This window comes from Aythya ferina (genome assembly GCF_964211825.1).
Source record: "Aythya ferina genome assembly, chromosome: 28".
In the NCBI taxonomy this organism is placed as follows: Eukaryota; Metazoa; Chordata; class Aves; order Anseriformes; family Anatidae; genus Aythya; species Aythya ferina.
Window position 1 is genome coordinate 1,658,937 of NC_140325.1, and position 26,098 is coordinate 1,685,034.

The 26,098-nt window shown below is 47.9% G+C and overlaps 2 protein-coding genes and 2 long non-coding RNA genes across 4 annotated transcripts; 2 read left to right on the plus strand and 2 right to left on the minus strand.

Moving 5' to 3' along the window:
* Positions 1-1,837: 1,837 nt before the first annotated feature.
* On the plus strand, positions 1,838-3,589 carry LOC311424552 (uncharacterized protein; the record flags this gene model as incomplete). Its single annotated transcript, XM_084499845.1, has 6 exons — positions 1,838-1,966; positions 2,151-2,210; positions 2,314-2,378; positions 2,823-2,889; positions 3,060-3,106; positions 3,415-3,589. 6 exons carry the CDS (start codon positions 1,838-1,840, stop codon positions 3,554-3,556), a joined length of 510 nt encoding a protein of 169 aa, XP_084355971.1. The 3' UTR covers positions 3,557-3,589.
* Positions 3,590-3,799: 210 nt separating this feature from the next.
* On the minus strand, positions 3,800-24,382 carry LOC311424658 (SUN domain-containing protein 3-like). Its single transcript, XM_084499988.1, has 8 exons — positions 24,265-24,382; positions 24,035-24,075; positions 23,429-23,513; positions 23,176-23,288; positions 22,507-22,674; positions 22,057-22,143; positions 4,639-4,866; positions 3,800-4,232 (listed from the first exon to the last, which is right to left on the minus strand). Exons 3-8 carry the CDS (start codon positions 23,454-23,456, stop codon positions 4,146-4,148), a joined length of 711 nt encoding a protein of 236 aa, XP_084356114.1. The 5' UTR covers positions 23,457-23,513; positions 24,035-24,075; positions 24,265-24,382; the 3' UTR covers positions 3,800-4,145.
* LOC311424664 lies at positions 11,074-21,276 on the plus strand. The gene is made up of 2 exons (XR_014686146.1): positions 11,074-18,145; positions 19,445-21,276. It is a non-coding gene; the product is annotated as an uncharacterized lncRNA (long non-coding RNA).
* LOC311424672 lies at positions 18,302-19,451 on the minus strand. The gene is made up of 2 exons (XR_014686156.1): positions 18,831-19,451; positions 18,302-18,796 (listed from the first exon to the last, which is right to left on the minus strand). It is a non-coding gene; the product is annotated as an uncharacterized lncRNA (long non-coding RNA).
* Positions 24,383-26,098: the final 1,716 nt, after the last annotated feature.

A 26,098-nucleotide genomic window follows, 5' to 3' on the forward strand; every position in this document is an offset into this window, starting at 1 on the left:
AGCATCCTCTCCTGGGTTGCCCCACACGATGATGTCTTCAACGTACATCCACGGGTCCTGAGGGAACCGGTGGACTTGCTAAGCCACTGTCCCTCATACCTGAGAAGTTGTGGAAGTGTGTTTAAGGAGTTCCCACTGACTGGAGTGTTATTTATAAGTTGCCCCCTTAATTAATTTTTCAGAGAGCATTATATTAATCATAGAAAGGAATTTATTGAGTAAGCCAACAGCAAGCAAAACAGCGCTGGGCGGCCGGGGAGTCTCGGCTCCGCCAACGGCGCGCACCTCACCCCCGCCAGGGTCCCTTTTTATATCTTGGTGATTCCGGGATTACGCAGCACATCCTGGTATATTCTGCGACTGCACGCACTGTTGCTAGGGGGTCGTCTCTGTCCCTCTGGTGGTCGTGAAGATGAAGGCCGTAGTCTTCCTCAGCGTTATGGTTCAACTTCTTTTTTTATTTGGTCATGTTGGCCCAGCGTGAGACAGGAAGGCAGGATGTTGATACACTAGGTTAGCAACTGATCAGGAGATGGTTCCATGAGCTTTGCAGCAGTGTCTTTGAACAAAAGAGGCAACTGAGATGCAGAAGGAGAGAAGGGGAGGGGCTTCTCTTTTTTGTTACATTAAGCAAAAGAATTTTCATAGTGTCTAGCCAAGTATTATACATCTCCTTACTTCAGCAGGAAGCTTTTGCAACTCCTGCTCCTCAAACGGAACTCCTCATTTTATAATACAAAAGGCAATGAACAAACATTTATTGTGTATTACATAATGGACATAGGAGTGGAACTGGTGAGGGGAAATGAGGTCATATAGGAGTGGGGGCACACACGAGTGTCAACGGAGGAGTTGTCCTCCTCCCTGTTAAAGGGGAGCAAAGCTCCCTCCACGGCCTTCCTCCCTTTGTGGGGCTGCAGAGCCTTCACCACCCGCTGGCCGTCATACCTGAGAAGCTGTTGCTAAGGGCCATAGGAAATAAGGAGGTGGTTGGTGACAGACAACATGGCTTCACTCGGGGCAGATCGTGCCTGACAAATCTGGTGGCCGTCTATGATGGGGTTACAGCTTTGGTGGGTGGGGAAAGAGCAACGGACATCATCTTCATGGACTTGTGCAAAGCACTTGCACTGTCCCCCGTGATCTCTGTGACCGCCATGTCCCATTGTCCCCCATGGTCTCAGTGCCAGCCATGTCCCAGTGGGCAGCAGTGGCTATGTCACCATTGTGTCACCATGGTGTGTCATTGTGATACGGCTGCCTCAGAGAGTATAGGGAGGGCTGCTTGCTGAGGTTATCTGCTGTGTCTGGCTTTTGGGGGTGCTTCTGACAAGCCACACCAGGGCTGCCACGCAGGGTGAGGCCACCAAACTGGGAGAAGAGGGTGAGGGCAGAGTGACCTCCCCGGAGCCCGTACAGCCCGCAGGCAGGCGAGGGGGTGAACAGGGCTGTGTGTGAGGCTGCAAGCAGTGAGGGGCGGGCAGGAGCCCCCCCAGCTGTCTTGGGGCCACGAGGGAGAGCTGTGTGGGGCAGCTGAGGCTGGCAGGGGGGCAAAGGAAAGGGGTCCCAGGGGCTGTGGGCACTGGTAACATCACAGGGTGGGATGCTGACACTGGAGGTGGCCTCACGGAGGCCCACGGGTCGAGCAGCCCTGTGCACGCTGTGCAGGTGCAGGCACTGGGGGGGGGTCATGAAGGGGTCTTGGAGCACATGTAGGCCCGCAATTAAGAGCTGACGGAGATGCAGGACTCGAAGGATAGGGAGCTGCTGGTGCTGCAGTCTGAGCCCATGGCCATGCTCCTCACGCTGTGCTGGCTTGTGACGTGCAGGTGAAGCCATGGAGGCAGAGGGTGTGAAGGGGTCCCTGGAGCGTGCGCAGGAGTGCGGCCAGAACATGGCAGAGGTGTTGGCACAGCTCCGTCAGGCAAGGGCTGATTTGGAAGCGGCGCTGGAGGAGTTCTTCAAGGTCTGTAACCCAACGGCAGAAATCCAACAGGGGCACGGCAGAGCTGCTGGGGAGTGCTGCGATCCCCAGAACGCCTTAGCGCTTGCCGCCCTGGTTCTGGCCTGGCCTTGCAGAGCCCTGGGGATAGGCTGGGGATTCCCTTTCCCACCGTGACTCCATGCCATGTGTCCCGGTTGCTTTGCAGTGCAAACGGAGGCGTGCAGAGCTGGAAAAGGCTGTTGCTGAAAGAGCCGGGATCAACAAGGTCATGAGGGCAGGAGGGAGGGGAGATCAACGTGTTTGTGGGGGGGAAGCCCCCTCCAAGCAGGTGTAGGGTGGACTCACAACCTGGTCCTTTGTTTCTCCAGGCGCTGAGGGAGGAGATTAAGCACCTCCGGGAGAGAAAGGAGGTTCTTGAAACACAAATTGCCACGTGAGTGGGGACAGGGCCCTGACCCCGACCAGGGGTAGACAGCGGGGAGGATCTGCACAGCATCCAGGCACCTGTGTCACAGTTTGGGGGCTCCTTTCAGCTCCTCACAGCTGCTCTGGGGAGCCTTTTGCCTTCTCCTAAGCAGCTCCAAGCATCTCTGAGCAACTCTCGACTCCTTTTAGCAATGCTGCACGACTGTGAGCAGCTCCCAGCCTCTTGTCAGAGACCCCCCAAGCCCCAAGGCCTGGGGCAGGGAGGAGGCAGAGGATGCAGGGAGGGAGTGTAGGTTTATGCGGTGCTGGGACGATGAGATGCCTCGTCCCTGCTCCAGCAGAGGCTGGGCAGCACCCTGAGCCCCTCCTGGCCACCTCAGTCAAGGGGGAAGTCCTAATGCTGGCCGAGGTCTCTTCTCGCCGCCCAGAAACTCTGTGGTGTCTGTAACAGGGGGAAGAGGATGCAGGCGGCCAAGCTGCCCAAGACTTCGACACAGGAGATCGTGGCTGCGCAGCAGGTAGGAGAGATACCCCTGCTGTGGGGCTGGGGGGGGACGGTCTGGACTCGGCCCCAGAGGACATGGGGCCATTCACCTCAGTGGGAACGAGGGAGGGGGTCTGAGCGCCCCCAATGCCTTCCCTGTTTTGCGTGCCCCAACACGTGGCCCTGCTTTGCCTTGTCCTGTAGGATGAACAGTTGGCATCAAGGAGGCACAGAATCACTACTTGGCTGCGGTGAGTTGCTCTCGGAGGTCGTGGCTCCCAAGGCGTTAGGCAGCTTTTGACTTCTCCAGGATGAACTGCTTCAGCATTTCTTTGTTTCCTGGGTTGGGGAAGCAGGCGGGGTGTGGATTTCAGCCTCCCCTGGCCCTCAAAGTACCACAGAGCCAAGAGGGATAGGCAGGTTCCTCACCCCACTCCTGAGCAGTATCTGTTGCTCCCAGCACGGCACAGGGTCCCATGGCAGCGCTTAAAGAGGATGGCTGGGAAGAGCTGGGACAAATTTATCGCTGGCTCTGTCTGAACCTTCTTCTGTTCTGCAGGAGATTTCTGGTGTCCTTTGCCGGCCTGCAGCTCGCCTTCCTCATCCTGGTCCTGCTGAAGAGGGACATCCTCCACTGGGTCCTTCCTCCAGGGCTGGCATCTGCCCTTGGAAGCCATCCACCACGACCCTTTCTCTTCTAACCCTACCAATAAACCGCAGCCCTTTATCAATAACCCTACCAATAATCCGCGGTCTTTTATTAGCGGGGAAGGGCAGGGCAGACATTCTGCATGGCCGGTGCTGACTGCATGATGCTGCCAAGCAGTTGGTGGCCTGCTGGGTGTTTGATGCACCCCACAGTGAGCAATATGAAACAACAACAAGAATCCCAGCTCAGAAATCTGTGCTTCTGCCTGTGTTGCAAAAGGAATCATGCACTTCCCTTGTAAGAGAGAAGCAGCAATATATTTGTTGCTGAAAACAGTGATGGAGCAAAGCCAAATACGCCTGCTGAATGTCTGCTTGGCAGCTTACCAGTGTGTGGGGCTAGCAGAGGGCATCAAACAGACCTCAGCGTGACCACAGGTATGGGGGGCAGTGGGCAGTGACCCACCCCTGGGTGCTAATGGAGGGCTGGGAAGGGCCCCTCCACAGCCCCGTTCTGTGCAGGGGAGCACGGCCAGGTACACACAAACAGGGACAGCTACTTGCAGGCAGAGGGAGAGATTCCCAGGGGACCATGACGCTGGGGGGGGATGCAGATGCTCAGGGAGGTGCTCCAGGGTGCTCTCACTTTTGCAGCCGCTTGATGCAGGCTTCTATGTCAGCAAGGTTGTCCCCTGCAATGGCCAGGTTTTCCTTCATCGTCTTCTGGACCTGCAGGGGGGTCAGTGGGGAAGGGAGTGAGCAGGGGGGACAGGATGGGGACCCCTCCCACCCCAGCACATGCTGCTGAGACTCGCCTCTGCCAGCAGCACGGTGTTGTCCTTGAGAACACCAGCTAAATCCTGCTGTGTGAGAAGAGGGTCCAGGTGCACAAGGACCTGCCCAAACTGTGTGGCTGGGAAGGAGGCGAAAACTCAGCACGGGAGGGCCCCCAGACCCCAGGACCTCCCTTGTCAGGCCACGCCACTGTCCCCAGCACCCCCCTTCCTTGCCCCTTACGTAGCTCTGGAGTGCATTCAACCCAGTAAAGCCAGCTGTTAATTATCTTGCTGCATTTAATTAATTAATTAGTTAATAACTAATTATCTTGCTGTATTTACTATGTGTGCAGCCTCACCTTGAGTGTTGTGTGCACTTCTGGGCTCCACAATATAAAAGGGATGTGAACGTCCTTGAAAGCATCCAGAGGAGGGCAACAAAGCTGGTGAAAGCTTTGTCCTGTGAGGAGAGGCTGAGGGCACCTGGGTTGTCGAGGCTGGAGAAGAGAAGGCCAAGAGGCCACCTCATTGCTTTCTACAACCTCCTGAGGAGGAGAAACGCAGAGGTGGGTGTCGATCTCTTCTCCCTGGTAAATGATGAAAGGATGTGTGGGAATGGCACAAAGATGCACGAGGGGAGGTTCAGACTGTACATGAGGAAAAATTGCCTTACCATGAGGGTGGCAAACCTTGGTACAGGCTTCCTGGTGAGGTGACAGCTCCCCATGCCTGTCAGTGTTCGAGAGGCATTTGGATGATGCCCTCAATAATAAGCTTTAACTTTTAGTTAACTCTGGAGCGGTTAAGTTGTTGGACTGGATGATCTTTGAAGATCCCTTCCGACCTAGCAATTCTATTCCATTCTACTCTAAAATGGCCAATCCCAGTGATGGGACCAATCCTGGAAAGGATGTGTCACAACTCTCTGAACCCCCTCTTTTACCTTTTTATTGCTGAGCCTGACGTTTTATGGCATGGAACATCTTGTTGGTTAGTTTGGTTGCTCTGCCTGGTTATGTCTCCTCCCAACCTCTGGCTCACCCCAAGGCCATTCACTTGAGGGGCGGGTGTAATAGAAAAATAGAGTGTAAACAGCTGTAAAAATAGGTGTAACAGAAATAGAGAAGGCCTCCACGCTGTGCAAACACTGGTCAGCAAAAGCTAACAACTTCAGGGCACTACCAGCATTGTTTTGGCCACAGCTCTAAAACACAGCACCTTACAAGCTGCTATTAAGAACATTAACTCTATCCCAGCCAGACACAGTACAGGGGCCACGTCTAGAGGCCTTTGGGGCTGTTCTCATCACTTACAGCTCATCCCACGGGTACTCTGTGGGGCAGGTCACCCCAGGATGCCTCTGACAAGCAAGAGAATGGGAGAAGCCATCACAGCCTGAGGGAGAAGCAGCTACACCCCCCTCATTTTGAAAAGACTCAAATACTTGCAAAATCTTTGCAAAGACTTATGGCAAGGTGCAGGTGGGAAAGAGCTTGACGGGGGGCTCATACCCCAGCCCAGCGCTGTGTCTCCCTTCGTGCGGCTCTCCTCTCCCCATGATTGGGATACGGGGGAATGGGCTTGCTCTCAGAACCCCTTCTGCATCTGTCACCTCTCTGACCAGGCTGTGTGTGCTGGTGTGGGACCTTCGTGAGGTGCTCCCATCTGATCCCGGTGCTCCTGAGCATGAGACGGTCTGCAAGCAGCAGCTGCAGGGCTCGGCCTCTCCATCATGCTCAGCCCTGCTCCTAGCTCTCTGCTTGTGTGATCCATGGAAGAACTCTACAGCTCAAAGCAAATGAGATATAAAATAGATACGTGGTTTATTTCGGCGCTGGGATAGCTCCCAAAGGCATGCGCACCCCAACACGGCAACTTGCCTTCGTTATATGCAGCAAAGGGTTACATATGCATGAAGTTTCCCAGTACGCCTACACATGTAATACACAATAAATGTTTGTTCATTGCCTTTTGTATTATAAAACAAGGAGTTCCGTTTGAGGAGCAGGAGTTGCAAAAGCTTCCTGCTGAAGTAAGGAGATGTATAATGCTTGGCTAGACACTATGAAAATTCTTTTGCTTAATGTAACAAAAAGAGAACCCCCTCCCCTTCTCTCCTTCTGCATCTCAGTTGCCTCTTTTGTTCAAAGACACTGCTGCAAAGCTCATGGAACCATCTCCTGGTAAGTTGCTAACCTAGTGTATCAACATCCTGCCTTCCTGTCTCACGCTGGGCCAACATGACCAAATAAAAAAAGAAGTTGAACCACAACGCTGAGGAAGACTACGGCCTTCATCTTCACGACCACCAGAGGGACAGAGACGACCCCCTAGCAACAGTGCGCGCAGTCGCAGAATATCCCAGGATGTGCTGCGTAATCCCGGAATTACCAAGATAGAAAAAGGGACCCTGGCGGGGGTGAGGTGCGCGCCGTTGGTGGAGCCGAGACTCCCCGGCCGCCCAGCGCTGTTTTGCTTGCTGTTGCTTACTCAATAAATTCCTTTCTATTATTAATGCAATGCTCTCTGAAAATTAATTAAGGGGGCAACTTATAACAAATTTGGTGCCGTGACTCAGATGAAGGCAATCTGATTGAAAGACCTTCGGAGGGGGCGCCCCGCTGATTTCAGCGGCCTTCGCTAGGATTACTTTCATTCAAACTCTTCACCGACGAACCCTAAATTCGGCAGCAAGCAAATAAAGCCGGCAACCCCTAGTAATCTTTGTGCATGAAGACCGAACGAAGACTCAGGAGTGAGTAAGTATAGGCCGGCGATCCGTTCGGTTGGGGTTGGGTATCCTGGAGCGTGTCGTTGTGAGACGTCCAATTGCGGACAAAGCGAGTGTGGACCCCTCGGTAGTGCGGTTCCCACATCCCGCGAGGGACTGGGCCATGAAAAGGGGGAAGCGATTTTTGTGTGTGTGTGTGAAGGCGCTCCAGAAGATGGGACAGAAGAAGAGTAAGCCTTCTGGTCCCATGGGCGGGGTAACGACAGATGTTAGGTTACCCCGGGATTAATGATTAAAAATTGGGAGGATTCCCCTTTTAGGCGGGAAAGGAATAAAGTAAAAGTGATACATTATTGTGTTGAAGTTTGGGGTGGTAAACAGATTTGAGGAGACCACCTTTACTGGCCCGTGTTTGGGTCCTTTGAAGATTGGGTTTGCCAGGCCCTAAATGATTAAGGAGGTATTGGGGAGGCATTGGGGAGGCAAGGACAATCCCCAGACATGGACTGTATATCTCGAAACAAGACACTGAAACTCATGATAAGGAAGCGGCAGACGGACAGAGAAACAAACGTAAGGACTATAAATCTCAAAACTGGACATTGGAATTCATTATAAACGGAAGAATTGGCAACAACCAGCTCTCGCAATTAAGAAACATGCCAATTCAGCAGATTCCTGACCAAAGGTGAAAAGTACACTGTGAGGAAGACTCGGGGTCTTCCTCCCAAAGACCCCTGCCCACGTCCCAAAGACCCCTGCCCACAATTCTTGGAAGGCTCTACGCAGGCGCAAGGTGCCAAAAGGCTAATTAGCATGAGAAGCGAGGGAAGGCGGGGATAGGTAATGCATATGTATAGGTGCTTGTAGAATATTGATAGATTGATTGTATAAATTCAAGACTGCTTTCCGCTTTAGGTATGCACGATAGGTGGAGAGATCCCCCGTGCATCCAGCGCTGCAATAAAGAATATACCACTTAAAGGAATTTCGGCTTCGATCTTTGAATCAATCTGGCACCCCAGATGGGACAACCTCTCTGCCGGACCGCAGGACCCGCTGGGGACAGGACTCCCTAGGGTACCCCCGGGATTTCCCGGAGGGACTCCTCGACTCACCGGATCACTGCGGAGGCAGACAAGGACCCCATCATTGTAAGTGAGTATATTCTTTATTCTGGTTTGGTTTTCTGGTAGACCGGTCATCTGGGACTGTCCAGTAAGTCGGAAGGTGACTTCTGCAGGACAGTATTTGGTATATACTTTGTGGTTAGTACCACAAGTATATCTGGGGACCTTGGGGTCCATCTGTATCTGGAACTGTCTGTAAGTCAGAAGGTGATCTTCTGCGAGGCAGTGTTTGGTATATACTTTGTGGTAAGCACCATAAGTATATTTGGGGACCTTAAGGAAAGAGCTCGCTTTAAGGTCCATCTGGAATTGTGTTGTCTATTTCGGTTTTCTGACTCATGGAGTATGGTGTTTAACTTTGGTTATTGTTACTGTGATTTTGGCTATTTTTCTGGTGGTAATAGTAGGTTCGTGGCATTGTTATAAGAGAGATATCGTTACGGTGTTACACAGTTTGGTTTTCTGACTTATCGCATGTGGAATTTGACTCTGACTATTGTTATTGTGATTTTGGCAATATTGCTGGTAATAGTAATTTTGTGACATTGCTACTGAAAGATATTGCGTGCCTGTATTTTTGTGAGTGATACGTTTTGTGATATGCTTTTGTAAGTAACATGTGTATTCTGAAAGTGTAAACTGGAAAATGGGGGGGCAAACAAGCAGTGAAATTTTAAAGAAAAGTGTGTTAGGATGTGTTTTAAGTCACTGGAAGGATATTGGAGGATCTGCCGGTGGAAGTGTGAACAGGAAAACATTGATAAAATATCGTAATCAGTGGTGGCCGCTTTATAAGCTGGAATGTGGAGAAAAGTGGCCCCTAAATGGAACTTTAAACTATAATATTTTGCTACAGTTAATGTTGTTTTTTGAGAAGCAGAACAGGATGAAATGTTGTATACTGATGTTTCAGCATCTTGGTGGGAAAAGGTACAGAATTAAGTTGGCCCCTGACTGAGCCTTTGATGATGGCATTAGAGAAGTACAGGCTGGAGAAAGATAAAGGAAGTGTTAAAAGGGTTGTTGAAAGTGTTAAAGGTGTTTGAAGTTGAATGAGCAGGGAAAGAGGATGTAGGAATGATAATAGTTCTGCCTCTGCCCGAGGCAGAGATCTTAAAATCATGGGTGTTAGCCCTTTAGGGCAAAGGGACCATGATGGGTCCGAGAGAGTTGTCACAGAAACAGAAAACCAGTTAACTCTTAAAACAACCTGAGTTCATGTGCGAGCTCAGATTGCCGATGGGACCGCTCAGGGAACTGTGGACAATTGCATTCCCCTGACCGACCCCCACTAAGACCCGAATCATCCTGAAAATTATGAACGGTTAAGTAAATACTAAAATCTGGATGAAATGGGAATTGAGAATATGCTTCCAACAAGGTCTAAAAGAAACCCCTATGGAATTTTTGGACCAACTCTGAAATGTAATGAAAATAAATAAATAAATAAATAAATAAATAAAACAAAACGGTTTGGACCTGGCTTCGGAGGACAAATTGACTAGCCTTTTCCTAGGATAATAGACCCCTGATTTCAACAGGAATAACAGGGACCTGGGGAATCTACCCTAGTACCTCCGCTGGTTATAATGAAGCTAGGGGAGGAATGGAAGTGAAATTTCTTATTGATATGGGGCAACGTATTCAGTTCTAAATCAAGCATTAATGCCTTCACAGAATTATTATGTTAGGGTAAAAGATGTGTCGTGGTTTAACCTGGCCGGCAGCTAAACACCACGCAGCTGTTCGCTCACCCTCCCCCTCCCTCTCTGGGACGGGGGAGAGAAATGGAAAGTGAAGCCTGTGAGTTGAGATAAAGACAGTTTAATAAGACAAAATAATAATAATAATAATAATATGATGATGATGATGATGATGATAATAGTACTACTACTAATAATGTGTACAAACAAGTGATGCACAATGCAATTGCTCACCACCCGCTGACCGATGCCCAGCCTAACCCCGAGCAGTCCGGCCCCCGGCTAGCCACCCCTATATATTGTTTAGCATGACGTCAGATGGCATGGAATACCCCTTTGGCTAGTTTGGGTCACCTGTCCTGGGTCTGTCCCCTCTCAGCTCTTACTGCACCCCCAGCCTGCCCACTGGCAGGACAGAACAAGAAGCTGAGATGTCCTTGGCTTGGTATAAGCACTGCTCTGCAACAATTAAAACATCAGGGTGTTATCAGCACTCTTCTCATCCTAAGCCAAAACATAGCATTCTACCAGCTACTAGGAAGAAAATTAACTCTGTTCTAACTGAAACCAGGACAAGGTGTAACCGAAAAGGCTTATTTTTGTGAACCTTTGAAGTACAAGTTAGGGAAACAATGGGGCATACACAGATTTTTATATATGCCTAACTCCTCATGGGCACTCTTAGGTAGAGATTTATTAGAGCAAGTAGGAGCAGAAATTGTCTTCGAAAAAGGGAAAATGGAATTAAGAATAGGAGAAGAACAACTAACAAATGTGTTAAGTTTGGCACTAATACAAACTGACCCTAAAAGTGAAATACCTTTAGAGATCACAGATCAAGTATGTCCAGGAGTTTGGGCTACCGAAGTCCCTGGAAGAGCTAAAAATGTGACCTTAATAATTATTAAATTAAAGCCAGGACAGAAACCCGTTAAGGTTAAGTAATATCCTTTGAGGATAGAAGATAGGAAAGGAATTAAAGATTTAATTAATAAATTTTTACAGTATGGATTATTGATTGAATGCGAATCAGAATACAATACACCCATATCGCCAATTAAAAAGGCAGATGAAAAAGCTATAGGCTAGTTCAGGATTTGAGGGCCATAAATAAAATCACTGAGGATATACATCCAGTAGTGGCAAACCCTTATACTTTGCTGACTAAATTAAAGAATAGTCAAGTCTGGTTTACCGTACTGGATTTAAAAGACGCCTTCTTCTGCCTAGGCTTAGCCACAGAAAGCCAAAACCTATTTGCCTTTGAATGGGAAAATCCCGATTCAGGCAGAAGGACGCAGCTTACGTGGACATTACTACCTCAAGGATTCAAGAATAGCCCCACTATTTTTGGAAACCAATTAGCAAGGGAACTCGAAACATGGATGCCTCCGGACACTGAAGGTGCTTTGTTACAATATGTAGATGATCTCTTAATAGCTACTGAGACTAAAGGGAGTTGTATTCAATGGACTATAAGTCGTCTTAATTTTCTGGGTTTAAATGGATATCAAGTCTCTTGACAGAAAGTCCAGCTGGCTCAACAAAGTGTGACCTATCTGGGATTTGAAATTTCGGAAGGACAACGAGAACTAGGAACTGAACATAAGGAAGTCATTTGCCAGACTCCAGAACCTCAAATGGTAAAGGAGCTACAAACATTTTTATGAATGACAGGTTGGTGTCGCCTTTGGATTTATAATTATGGACTATTGGTAAAGCCTCTATGTGAATTGATAAAGATTAACCAGTCAAAGTTAGTCTGGACTGGAGAAGCACAAAAAGTCTTTAAACAACTTAAACAAGAATTGATGATTTTGAAATATCAAGCAATATTGGTAGAACAGGACAACGTGGAAATTGTGATAACTAATATTGTGAATCTAGCCTCTTTTCTTAGTGATGCTCCGGCACAGCCTGTGATTCACGATTGTTTAGAAACTATAGAGACTGTGTATTCCAGCTGACCAGACCTTAAGGAGGAGCCCATGGAAGATGCGGAAGAAACTTGGTTCACGGATGGGAGCAGTTTTGTTATGCAAAGACAACGTAAAGCTGGATATGCTATAACAACTACTCAGCAGGTAATCGAGTCTAAGCCTTTACCCCCTGGAACATCAGCTCAAAAGGCAGAGATAGTTGCTCTCACGAGAGCATTGGAACTGGCAGCGGGAAAAAGGGTAAATATTTGGACAGATTCTAAATATACATTCGGCGTGGTACATGCTCATGGAGCAATTTGGAAAGAACATGGATTGCTGACCGCTCAGTGAAAACACAAAGTATGCTGAAGAAATTTTAAAATTGTTAGAGGCTGTAAAACAACCAGAAAAGGTAGCTATCATGCATTGTCAGGGACACCAAAAGGGGAACACCGATTTTGAAATTGGAAATCGATTGGCAGAGGCTAAGCAGGCAGCTGAAATAACTGAGGTGAAGGCATTGTCTTTGATACCAGACGGTAAAATCCAAACTATATCCAAATTAGACAAAAGAAGACTTAAAATTAATTGAAGATTTGAAAGGTAAAATGAAACCAGATGGATGAGTATATTTAAAAGATAACCACATAGTAATACCCTCTAGTTTGACATGGCCCATAGTTCTTACAGAACACAATAAAACGCATTGGGGAGCTGGCACACTGCATAAGAGCCTGAGTCAGACATTAGTGGGACGATATGATAAAACAAGTAACTCAACAATGTAGCATTTGCTTACACAATAACCCCAATACCAATAATAGAATAAAATTTGGAATAATCGGTAAAGGAAATTATTCGGGGCAACAGTGGCAAATTGATTTTTCAGAACTCCCTAGAAAAGGGGGGTACCATTATTACTGGTTCTGACTGACACGTTTTCAGGAAGGCCTGAAGCCTTTCCCTGTCGAACAAACAAAGCAAGAGAAGTGGTTAAAGTCTTGTTAAATGAAATAATACCATGCTTTGGGGTTCTAGTAGCAATGTCTTCTGATAGAGTTTCACATTTTTGTGCACAAGTGGTAGAACAGATAAGTAAGATTCTAAAGATAGATTGGCAACTGCATACTCCTTATAGACCACAGGCAAGTGGACAGGTAGAAAAAATGAACCATTTAATTAAACAATAAATAGCTAAAATTGGATAAGAAGCTAATTTGTCATCGCCTCAATCCCTCCCTTTAGCATTACTTGGAATTAGAGTTAAACCTAGAATAAAAGGGAATTTGAGTCCCTTCAAAATCTTATATGGAAGGCCATAGCAATTTCTATTTAGTGGAGAGGACCTAACGCAGTTAGGATCAGAATATTTATATGCTTATATAACTGAACTTCAGAAACAATTAAATAAAGTACATAAATTTGTTTTAGGGACCAGGGCTAGAGGGTTGGATCAACCAATCCACCCCTTTAAGCTCGGGAATTATATATATATATAAAGACTTTTTCAGGACAACCCCTACAGGAAAAATGGAAGGAAAGTGGATGGGACCATACCAAGTATTACTGACAACACACACCGCCATTAAGATTAAGAAGCAAGCAGCTTGGATCCACAATTCAAGGGTGAAGAAGGTCCCGGCGAGGATATAGACCACCACTCCAATTGGACCAACAAAATTACGGTTTTCCAGATCCTAATGATTGCAGGGGTGCGGTTCTCGGATTCGGGGTGGGCAACTTGGGATGAGAACTTACACCTGACCTTAATACAAACAATTTCTCAAGTAACTAATAAGACGAACTGTTGGGTATGCACCCATCTGCCACAGCATGGGAATAAGGGTGTATCGTTAATCGGGATTCCGTTGCCTGCAAACTTATCTTGGACTAATTTGTGGGAAAACACATCTTGGGGTCGAAAATATGAAGAAGTTTTGGAACTAGAAGTTAGTAGCTTCGTGCCGTTGGAATCTTACTATGTATGTGTACAAAGGTGTAACCCGCCTAAGGGTATGGGAAAACAGGATTGTATAAATACAGGTACTACTTATGTGGGGAATCAGACATCTTGTAATCGAAAAATTGATATTAGTACAACTAGCAGTTGGGCAAATTCAACCAGCTGGCCAGTACCAGAAGGAAAAGGGTGGTATTGGCTATGCAATGATACAGCCTGTAAGGTCTTGCCCGAGAATTGGAAGGGAACTTGCACTCTAGGAGCGGTAGTCCCCAATATGGCAGTACACGATGTAGTGCCTCGAGCCTACTTGAGAAATCATATGCGGAGAATCAGACAAAAAATTAACAATCCATTGATAGAGAGACACACCGCTTTTCATAGTTTTGTTTGATGGTTTATCCCATGGTTAGGAGTGAGTGAATTGGAAAAGGCAATAGTTAATATTTCTGCAATTATAGAGAAGTTAGAAAACAAAACTCTGGATGCTATAAAGGCTCAACAAGAAGAGATATCTAGTTTATCACAGGTAGTATTACAAAATCGGATGGCCCTAGACTTGTTACTGGCCGCTCAAGGGGGAGTCTGTACAGTAATAAACACAAGTTGTTGTGTGTATGTAGATCAGAGTGGAAGGATCTCTACCGACCTGGAAGAAATATGGAAGCAGACAAGGGTCCTACATGATATCAGTAAAGATGATCTTTTGTGGAGTTTTAGTGAACTATGGAATAAGTTAACCTCCTGGTTGCCCAATTTTCAATGGTTGAAACAAGTGTTCATTGCTCTAATCGCATTAGTAGTATTAGGAATATTTGTGTGCATGTTGTTTAGATGCCTGCTTTGTTGTGTTACTGTAAATAATGAAAGTATCTGATGCAAAAGAATTTGCATGGGAAAAGAAAAGGGGGGATTGATTAAGGAGGTATTGGGGAGGCATTGGGGAGGCAAGGAGAATCCCCAGACATGGACTGTATATCTCGAAACAAGACACTGAAACTCATGATAAGGAAGCGGCAGACGGACAGAGAAACAAACGTAAGGACTATAAATCTCAAAACTGGACATTGGAATTCATTATAAACGGAAGAATTGGCAACAACCAGCTCTCGCAATTAAGAAACATGCCAATTCAGCAGATTCCTGACCAAAGGTGAAAAGTACACTGTGAGGAAGACTCGGGGTCTTCCTCCCAAAGACCCCTGCCCACGTCCCAAAGACCCCTGCCCACAATTCTTGGAAGGCTCTACGCAGGCGCAAGGTGCCAAAAGGCTAATTAGCATGAGAAGCGAGGGAAGGCGGGGATAGGTAATGCATATGTATAGGTGCTTGTAGAATATTGATAGATTGATTGTATAAATTCAAGACTGCTTTTTGTTTTGAGTATGCACGATAGGTGGAGAGATCCCCCGTGCATCCAGCGCTGCAATAAAGAATATACCACTTAAAGGAATTTCGGCTTCGATCTTTGAATCATAAATATTTATGTAAACTCAAAAGAACCTTTTAGTTTGGAAGAAAGTGAATATGCACATTTGTGGATCAGCTCGGAAACTCGAGCCAATTTATATCCTCTAAAAGAAAAAGGAGGGGATGGGAGGCACAAGAAAAACCGAGAATTAGAGATCCCAGCCCCACTGCCTCCCTATATTCCACCACCCCCACCTGCAGCCCCTCTGACTCCCGGGCTTCTTTATCTGCAACCCCAGGGAGATGCCAATAACAACTCTGACTCTAGCGCTCAGGGACCAGTGACTAGGAATATGTGGCAGTCCCCATTAACTCCGGGGACGTCTGAGATTTTAAGAAAGAGACAGGAGGAGGGTAAGCGAGCTTTAATGGCAACTGGCATAATGTTTGCAGCTGCTGAGGAATAATTCTAACTGGAATAATAACTGCACATTGTATATTGTATATATAAAAGCCCGGGCATTTTTGTTAAAGTGTTCTTTTATACATATGTTAATATGTTAATATGTAAATATAAGAACTGCCATTGAGGTGTATGTCTAAGGGAACAAAATTTGCCCAGGCATATTATCGGCTCATCAGGTTTAAATGTCCCCAGTGTAATTGTCTACAGGCAGTTAATTTACAGTGGTTTGATTTTACTTGTGTATCTGTATATTGTGGATTTTGGAGGGATTGGGATTGACGAGTAAAGAGCTTCTAGGAAAACGGTGGAATATTAACCACTGTAGATTACAATAGGAAAAGTTCAAAGCAAAGAAATCCCGAGGAAAAGCCTCCTAGGATGTATACTAACACATTGGAGGGATATAGTGGGCTGAGAGGGTACAGAGAGTAAAAGAGCCCTTATCAAATATTGTAATCAGTGGTGGCCACTTTATAAACTAGAGGATGGAGCGGAGTGGCCCCTAAATGGAACTACTAATTATAACACCATATTACAGTCAATGTTGTTTTGTGGAAAGAAGGAAAACAGGATGAAATGTTATATATTGATGTTGTTTCAGCATCTTGGAGGGAAAAGGTACGGAATTAAGTTGGCCCCTGACTGAGCCTTTGATGTCGGCATTAGAAAAGCAAAGGCTAGAGAAAGATAAAGGAAGTGTTAAAAGGTTTGTTGAAAGTGTTAATGGTATTCGAAGTTGAATGAGCAGGGAAAGGTGATGTAGGCATTATCTAAGTAACAGTCTAGAAGTTTTGGTATATTTGCATAGTTGTTGTGGTGTTTGTTCAGTTTCCCAAGCATCGGGGAGGGGGGAACAGCCTGCTCCACCAGGGGCCTCCCCAGCGGCCGCAGGGGGGCTTCGGCTCCAGCGCCTGGAGCGCCTCCTCCCCCTCCTTCTGCACTGACTTTGGTGTCTGCGGGGGGGTTTCTCGCTCTCCCAACTGCTGTTGAGCAGCAGGTTTTTGTTTCTTTCTTTGTTTGTTTGTTTTCATGGATGTGCTCTCACAGAGGCACGGACTGTGTTGCTATGGCTTGGCTCTGGGCAGCAGTGGGCCCCTTTAGGGCCAGATGAAGTTGTCCCTTATCTACCACGGGGAGGTTTCTGTTTGTTGTTGTTGTTGTTGTTGTTTTTCACGGGGGCTGCCACTGCAGTTTCCCACCCCCACACCCCTCACACCCCCCAAACCTTGCCATCAAACCCAATACACTGGAGCAGCTAAATCATTACTGACTTGTAAAGTATCAGCGATTAAATTAACTAATGAAACCTTAAATGTGATGGGGGTAGAAGGGACTGGGATAACAGTGCCACTTTTGGGGGATACCAAGCTGAGACTAGGGGATAAAATGATCACTGGGGGATAAAATGATCACTTGGATACATTGTATGTATCCAAGGCGGAGACTAACTTGTTGGGAAGGGATTTGATGATTAAATTGGGCATTCAACTAGTAAATTGTTAGACTGGAATAACAGTGTTATTAATGGAGTGCTCTCTGGCCCTGAGAGCAAACGTACATGTATATTCACCTCTGACTGGAAAGACCCTGAAATGGGGGCGGAAGCAACAATATAGGTGGACAATTCTACCTCAGGGGTTTACAGGGCCACCTATCTATTTGGGTAAATTCTAAAAAAGATTTTGGAGCAATTACAACCTCCCAAGGAGGTATTAATGTTACAAATATGTGGATCATTTTAAGGAAAATCGATACTCCCTGATGGGAGAGAAATGCTGAATAAAGTGATAATGAGGCAAATATTAACTGTTTTACATCAGAAGAGTCATTGGGAGGTGCAAGCAATGTGTGATGTTCTAAGAAAGCATGTCTGTATAGGAATATATACTTTAGGGAAGCACACATGCAGAGGATGTACTATATGTCAAAGGGTAAATAAAATGGTCTTCTGTAACCTATCTAGAGGGGGACAGGAGCCAGGGCTTTGACCTTTCCAAAGTACACAGGTAGACTTTACTGAGTTACTTGTTTGTCCTAATTGACCACCTGACTGAATGGGTGTAAAGCTTTACTGCAAGGATTAAAGCAGGCCTTAGAGATTGAGTGGGATTTTCACAGCCCTTGGCACCCCTCCTCTTCTGGAAAGGTAGAGCGAATGAATGGTGAAATTAAGAAACAACTAACAAAACTTGTGCTGGAAACTAAGGCTTCTTGGGTAAAATGCTTACCTCTTGCACTGTTAAACATATGGACACAGCCCAGAACTGATGTAGGAATTTCTCCTTTTGAGATGCTATATGGTATGCCCTATGACTCGGAATTGCCACTTGATCACTCTCAGTTCTAATTAAGACTTGGAAAGAGACTTTTTAAACACCACTATGGGGAAGGCCCCTATGTTGTTTTGCTTACCACAGAAACGGCTATTCGAACTGCGGAGAAAGGATGGACGCATGCCAGCCGTGTGAAAGGACCAGTCCGGGAAAGTAAATGGGAGGCAGCTCCAGGCCCTGACGACTTGAAGCTGACACTAAGACGGACTCGGTAAGTGTTGTATATTATCTGTGTATCGTGGGAAGGGGAGGAGGCCCTGTTTCGAAGGCTCCCTAGTAGGTTCCCCTGAAAAACACTGCTGCTGCCAAGAAGAACCGATACCTTGTAGTTTGCTGCAACCGAACTGACAAGCGAGGCAGAGAAGTGAAAACGGTGGGGGACTGAGGGGCCGACAATTTAGATGGGCTCCGACCACCTCCTACGATACATGGGAGTCAGTATCATCGTTTTGGTCAGCTATGGGTCTGCGCATCCCCACCAGCCTTTTAAATGGAGCTTGATCAGATGGGAGGATCAATTCGTCATCCAGCAAACAACGACAGCGGGTGCTCCCAGTTCCGCATCACATTATGTGACCTGGTGTCAGTGCAACCGTGCTTTAACCAATCAGGATTTTATTTCTGCCCAAGTTCTAACCCGGGAAAGGGGTACTGTAAATGCCCGAACGCATATTATTGTGCATACTGGGGGTGTGAAACCATTGCTACGGACTGGACACTCGGGGCTGGTCAGAATAAATTCTTACAAGTGGGATATGGGCCGCAAGGTTGTAACTGACAAGTGGATCCCCGTTACAGGTGGCAAGGGCATGGTATAGGGTATACAGGAACCTTCCACGGAAATAAAGAAATTTGCAAGGTTCTATATATATAAATATAACAAACTTGGACGATACTAGCTGGGTACTAGGAAAAATGTCAGATTTTACGAACACGGAACAGATAGGGGAGGACTCATACTAATAAAAAGGAGGATGCTGATAGGCAGTAGGACCAAATGAGGTATTGTCAGAAAGCGTCCAGGGAATCCAGCCTGCGGAAAATACTACAGTGGCAACCCTCAGCAGCCCTATGAGCTCAGGTAAAGCCGAGAATGATAACATAGCTGAGAATAACATATGGGGGGGTCATGAATGCCAGCTACCAATTATTAAACAAAACAAACCCAAATGTAACAAAACACTGTTGATTATGCTTTAGTATAAGACCTTCATATTATGATGCTATTGGGGATCCTGGAGAGCCCACCCGCACAAACGAAAACAACCCTCTACAATGCAGTAGGGGAAAAGACATAAGGGTAACACTAACACAAGTCACTGGAGGTGGTAGGTGTGTGGGCACAGTTCCTACTGGGAAGTGTCACCTATGTAATATCATGGAGAATGGAAAACAATCAACCGAGTGGCTAATCCCAGCCAACAACGCTAGGTGGGTTTGTTTGTCAGTGGGCGTAACTCCTTGTCTATCACTAAAACTCTTCAATGCGTCTCCTGATTTTTGTATACAGGTGATAATTATACCACGGATTCTATACCACCTTGAGGATTGTATGTATACCCAGCACACAGTGGCAAGTTATCATCTGGAAAGACGGGAACCATTCACGGCTCTAACTTTGGCCACCCTAATAATCCTGGGAGGAGCTGGAGTGGGGACCAGGGTAGCCTCATTGGTTAAACAAAATCAAGAATTTACTTCCTTACGCATTGCTGTGGACGAGGACCTGACCCAAATTGAATAATCCATCTCGGCCCTGGAAAATCTATCAGGTCACTTTCAGAGGTAGTGTTACAAAATCGTAGGGGATTAGATTTGGTATTTTTTTTTACAACAGGACAGGCTGTGTGCAGCCCTGAAAGAGGAATGCTGTATATGCTGATCACACTGGAGTGGTAAGAGATACAATGGCAAGACCCAGGGAAGGGTTGGAAAAAAGGAAACGGGAGAATGAAGCCCGACAGAGCTTTTACGAATCTTGGTTTAATTATTCACCTTGGCTTACTACTTTATTATCAACCATAGCAGGACCTTTGTTGTTTTTAATAATAGCACAAACTTTTGGACCATGTATTTTTAATAAATTGATTGCGATTGTAAAGGGATGTTTAGAAGCGGCACGTCTAATGCTCATACATGCCAAATACGAGCCAATAAGTACCAACAAAGGAATCAAGGAAACATTAGTTCTTAGTAGCCAGGCATTGCAGAGATTCAATGAACAAAATGAGTAACTTAAAGAAAAAGGAGGGATTGTAATACACAATAAATGTTTGTTCATTGCCTTTTGTATTATAAAACAAGGAGTTCCGTTTGAGGAGCAGGAGTTGCAAAAGCTGTTGCAAGTAAGATGTATAATACTTGGCTAGACACTATGAAAATTCTTTTGCTTAATGTAACAAAAAGAGAACCCCCTCCCCTTCTCTCCTTCTGCATCTCAGTTGCCTCTTTTGTTCAAAGACACTGCTGCAAAGCTCATGGAACCATCTCCTGGTAAGTTGCTAACCTAGTGTATCAACATCCTGCCTTCCTGTCTCACGCTGGGCCAACATGACCAAATAAAAAAAGAAGTTGAACCACAACGCTGAGGAAGACTACGACCTTCATCTTCACGACCACCAGAGGGACAGAGACGACCCCCTAGCAACAGTGCGCGCAGTCGCAGAATATCCCAGGATGTGCTGCGTAATCCCGGAATTACCAAGCTATAAGAAGGGACCCTGGCGGGGGTGAGGTGCGCGCCGTTGGCGGAGCCGAGACTCCCTGGCCGCCCAGCGCTGTTTTGCTTGCTGTTGCTTTCTCAATAAATTCCTTTCTATTATTAATGCAGTGCTCTCTGAAAATTAATTAAGGGGGCAACTTATAACACACATATGCATAACCAGTCCCCGCTTTGTATTAAAATGAGCTCCAAGGAGTCCTTTGCATAAACTCCTCCCAATTGCCTGCGCAGTGCCTGCTGCTGGGGGCCGTGGGGATGAAGGGTGACGACTCCTTGTCATCACCCCCTGCCTTCGTACAGACTCAGCTGCTCCTTGGCTCTTGTCCGACCCACACAGTCGGTCTTTTCAGACAGGTTTTTTCTTTTGTTTTTGAGGCAGATTCCCCATTCTTGCCAGGAAACACCCTCTGTGAGGGGCCCCGAGGCTCCTCATTTGCACGGTACTAAGCAAAGACACTCAGCAACATCCATTTAAACGAGATTAAGAGTCCTCCCCTTCCTGGCTTCCCTAAAAACGATAGCTTTATTTATAAATCATTAACGCGATTAAGCAAACCCCCGGCCCCATCAGAGGCGGAGCAGCGCCTCTGCGCATGCGCACGGCCTCGCTGAGGCCCTTTAAGGCGGGGCGGGGCAGAGCGCGCCCTGTTTCCAGCCGTTGCATCCCCCCCCCACGTGACCCACCGCGGGGCGCGTGACCGCCGGGCGGGTGGGCCGCGCGCCCCCTTCTCCCTCTCCCATTGGCTCGCTCTTCCCGCCCCTCCGGCCACCGCGGGCGCCCATTGGACGCGGCTGACGCAAGAGACCTCTCTGTGAAGAATTTCTTTCGCCCGTTGGTGCGGAACTGCCTGGGCTCCATTTTGTGGCCGTTGCCTCTTGTCCTGTCCCCACAGGCCTCTGAGAAGAGGTTGGCCAAATCCCTGACCAAATGGCAGCCCCGACAGAGGAGGAAGCAAGGGAAATCAGAAGGCCGTTTCTCACCAGGGCCATAGAGGCACCCTCTGTGCCTAGACAGCAAAGCCCTGGCCTCAGAGGCTTGCTGAGGGGAGCTATGGAAACCCAAGTTGCTCTGCTGCCTATGCTGCCTTGGGACACTGGGACAGTCTTGCTGATGGAGACAGATGTCTGCAATCTCCCCTCCCACCCCCAGTTCTTCCTCCTCGCCCTAAAGGGGACTAATTCCCTTCCAGAGCCCCTTCCCACTGCTGCTTTTTCTGCTTTACCAGAAAGAAAAGGAAAGCACTTCCAAAGGTGGGCTAACCACCTCATCCTGCCAGCAGGAGGCAGCCACATGGGAGAGCAGAGGGTGGCTTGGGTGATCATCTGAACCCTCTCTTCCAGAGACTAGCAGACAACCCGTCCTTCCTCCCTGCCATCCTGCCCACACGCACTTGCCATACCTGCACATGGAAGGTCTGAGCAATCATTCCATCCACGTTGTAGGTGAATAGCCCAAGGAGCGTTTCCATTTTGTCCTCATCCACTCCCTCAAAGACAAGAGATGATGGGGGCAGGTCAGTCTCAAGCAGGCCATCAGAAAAAGAATATGCTGAGGCCAAAGCTGGGAACCCTTTCCCACCTTCCTTGGCTCTAGCAGTATTCTAGTGCAAGTGAGAGTGAACCCAAGTCAGGGCACTTGGAGCAATTGCTCCCAGATCCTTGTCTGTGAACCACAGAAGAAGGTTCCAGGCGTGTCTAACAATGCTCAAGTGTCTCCAGTGCCCCTCGATAGGATGCGGTGCTCTGCAGCAACCAATCCTCAGATACCTGAGGGAACACACCACGCTTTCTGGCGCTGCTTTTCCTTGCGGCCAGGGCCTCCCAAAAAGAAGTGCCAGGCAGAGACTTACAGAGACAGCAAACTCTCTGGGGGCGCTGCTGACTTCTCCGGAAGGAGAGACTGTCCTGGAGATATGCCAGATGGTAAAAGCTGCTGGCCAGATTTTCACCGGCAACCGAATGACGACGTGTCCCTGAGATCCTTGGAAGGCCCAGCAGTCGCCTGGGGAGATACTGGGCTGCAACGAGAAAGCCAGTGACCGTCAGTGGCAAGGCAGTCAGAGGGCCAACAGACCTGGCTGTTCAGCAAGGAGCCACAGACCTTGCCTTCTCTATAGGTCGCAATTCAGCTCACAGGTAAACGCTAGGCTATGAACAGAAGGTGAAGATGCACAAGTTTTGAGAGTGCCTAGGCTCAATTGCCTTTCGCAATCCAGTTCTGCTTTCTCAAAGGCAGAGGCCTGAGAGGCTTTCTGAAAGGCAGAGGCAGGGTGGTGTTCCTAATGTACATGTATGTCACTCCATCAACCTTCAAAAACTGAGCTGGACCTGTGAGGACCATTTCAGGCATTCTTCGGGCTGATTTGGTTGACCAGATCAGTGTTGGGGGCCCAGAAAACATCTCTTGCAGCTTCCATGGCTCAGCACACTCACAGAACTCCCACCCACACTAGAAACGCATGGTCTCCCAACCAGAAAGCAAGAAAGTAAACCAGCTGTCACAATTTCTCTTACAATACCTGCAATATGGTCTCTGGATGTTTTGCAAAAGAAAAGAGTGGAAAAATCCACCACTTCTTTGCGTCTTTCCCGCCATAACTCTTGGAAGTCCTCTGCACATCAATTGTGGCACCTGAAATGAATATGGGAAGAAGTTCACCAGGACAGGCAGGAGATTAGCAGAAGCAGTGAATTATGATGTGTTTCTCACGCTGAATGCAGAGCTTGTTGCTTTGGGGAGAGTCAGACACAAGCTGAACTCTGTCTACATACCTAAGGATTTCAGGGCCCAGTCAGGCATCCAGGTGTAGATTTTAAGCGCCTTTTCAAATGCGTTCGTTGTGAAGTGCAGAATGTTCTGGGGAAAAATAATAATAATAAAAAAAGGAATGGAGATACAGCAGTGAGCACAAACACACAGCAGTTCTGCATGAGCAGACTCCTAGCAGAGAGCTAAGGAAGGGCTCCGTGTCAGAAAACCCAAGGCAAGACCTGTCAGAAAAGGTGCCAGACTGTGAGCATTCCCAGATGAACCACGTGAAGCCTGGAAAAGGCCACCAGTGTCCAGGGCACTGAGAGGGCACTGAGGGGTTCAGGGTGGAGGACATGGGGCTGCATGAAGACAGGGTGTCTTCAAGGAAGTACACCAGGTCAGTGTAGGTGTCTTCTGGCAGCACATGAAGCAGCAGGTGGTAGAAGAACTCCTGGTCATAACAGGAGGCGTAGAGCACCGCAACTCCCAGCATGAAAGGGACAGCCAGCTCCAAGCACACAAAGATAAGGCAGAATGTCCTGTGGGGCAGACACGCCGCAGCAGGCATCCTGCAGGGGAACCTGGGTGTGGGCTTGCGGCCTGAGGGCACCTGAGGGGACACTCACCACAGCCAGGAAATGGCACCTCTTCTCGCCAGCTTCTCCTTCTGTAGGGCAACACAAGGTAGGGACACTTGTCAGGCCCCACTGCACAGTCCGGGCTGATGCCCAAGTGCAGGAGTTGCCTGCAGGAGCGCAGCCTGGGCCTGGACCAAGCGCTCCATGGACCCCTGTCCCTAGGGAGCCCCATGCTGGCAGGGGCAGGGGCAGGGGTTGACATGGGCTCTCCCCCTTACCTGTTGTGCTTCCAGCACCTCCATCATCACACTCCCTTGTGTCACAGCCTGCACTTCCGTCTGCTGCTGCTGCCTGCAGGTAACAGGGTTTTTGGTTGGGTGAGTGCAGAACTCCAGCACCACGGGGGCAGTCCCCACTCACCAGGCATGTTCTATTTCTTTCTCCTCTACATCCTCCTGTAGACATCTTAATTCCTGACGCAGCACCTGGGAGACAGAGCTGTTGACTCCCTGTCCCTACTCCAGCCCTCCCCCACATCACCCACCCTGTGCCAGCGGGCACCCCACGGTTCCCCTTGGCCCCTGCACGCTACCTTTGTCTGCTCCTCCTCCTCCTGCAGCTGCTCTTCCAGCTTGGGAATGTGCTGCAAAACAACAGGCACAGTATTCTGGACAATCGTGCTGGGACCCAGGGACCCTCACTGCTCTCTGATTAAGGAGGTATTGGGGAGGCATTGGGGAGGCAAGGGCAATCCCCAGACATGGACTGTATATCTCGAAACAAGACACTGGAACTCATGATAAGGAAGCGGCAGACGGACAGAGAAACAAACGTAAGGACTATAAATCTCAAAACTGGACATTGGAATTCATTATAAAGATACAACAAACGGAAGAATTGGCAACAACCAGCTCTCGCAATTAAGAAACATGCCAATTCAGCAGATTCCTGACCAAAGGTGAAAAGTACACTGTGAGGAAGACTCGGGGTCTTCCTCCCAAAGACCCCTGCCCACGTCCCAAAGACCCCTGCCCACAATTCTTGGAAAGCTCTACGAAGGCGCAAGGTGCCAAAAGGCTAATTAGCATGAGAAGCAAGGGAAGGCGGGGATAGGTAATGCATATGTATAGGTGCTTGTAGAATATTGATAGATTGATTGTATAAATTCAAGACTGCTTTTTGCTTTGGGTATGCACGATAGGTGGAGAGATCCCCCGTGCATCCAGCGCTGCAATAAAGAATATACCACTTAAAGGAATTTCGGCTTCGATCTTTGAATCATCTCCAGCTTTGGGGCCATGCCATCTAGCTCCCCCACTGCCCCAAGGCACAGGGAGAGCTGTCGACTCACAGACAAGGCTGCCTCTGACCTGTGCATGAAGAGACAGCAGCTCCTTACGGACATTTTTCTTAGGGAGCAAGAGTTCTCCATTCCCATGTGATAGCAATCAGGCAGCGAATGCAGGAGAAAAAGCATGGCTGAGTAAGGACCTTCTGGTCAAACTACAGTGTGAGCAGAAAATCCATCGTGAAAGATGTCCCAGCCCATTGCAGGGGCTTTGGAACCAGATGATCTTTCAAGGTGCCTTCCAGGCAAACCATTCCGTGATTCCCAGAAAGCCCCTTGGTGCTGGTGAGCATGAGGTCCAGCCCAACACCTCTCCTTGTGGGCTCTCCTTAACCCTTGGGTGAGGAAGCTGCCATCAGCACACCCCAGGACCCTCCTGGATTGCTGATGTCTTGCAGTGTGATCCCTCCAGCAGACAGATGGGGCTTGAAGTCCCCTGGGAGGACCGGACCCTGCAAACATGAAGTTTCTCCTACCTATCTGTAGAGGGACTCAGCTACTTGTTTTTTTCTGGTCAATTCCTTTTCTTGCACAAGCACAGGGGAACTGGGTAGAGAAGCCTCAGATTTATTTAGAAGAGATGTCAGTAGGGCAGCACGCCCTCACTGACCAGAGGCAGGGTGTCTTCAAGGAAGTACACCAGGTCAGTGTAGGTGTCTTCTGGCAGCACATGAAGCAGCAGGTGGTAGAAGAACTCCTGGTCATAACAGGAGGCGTAGAGCACCGCAACTCCCAGCATGAAAAGGACGGCCAGCTCCAAGGAC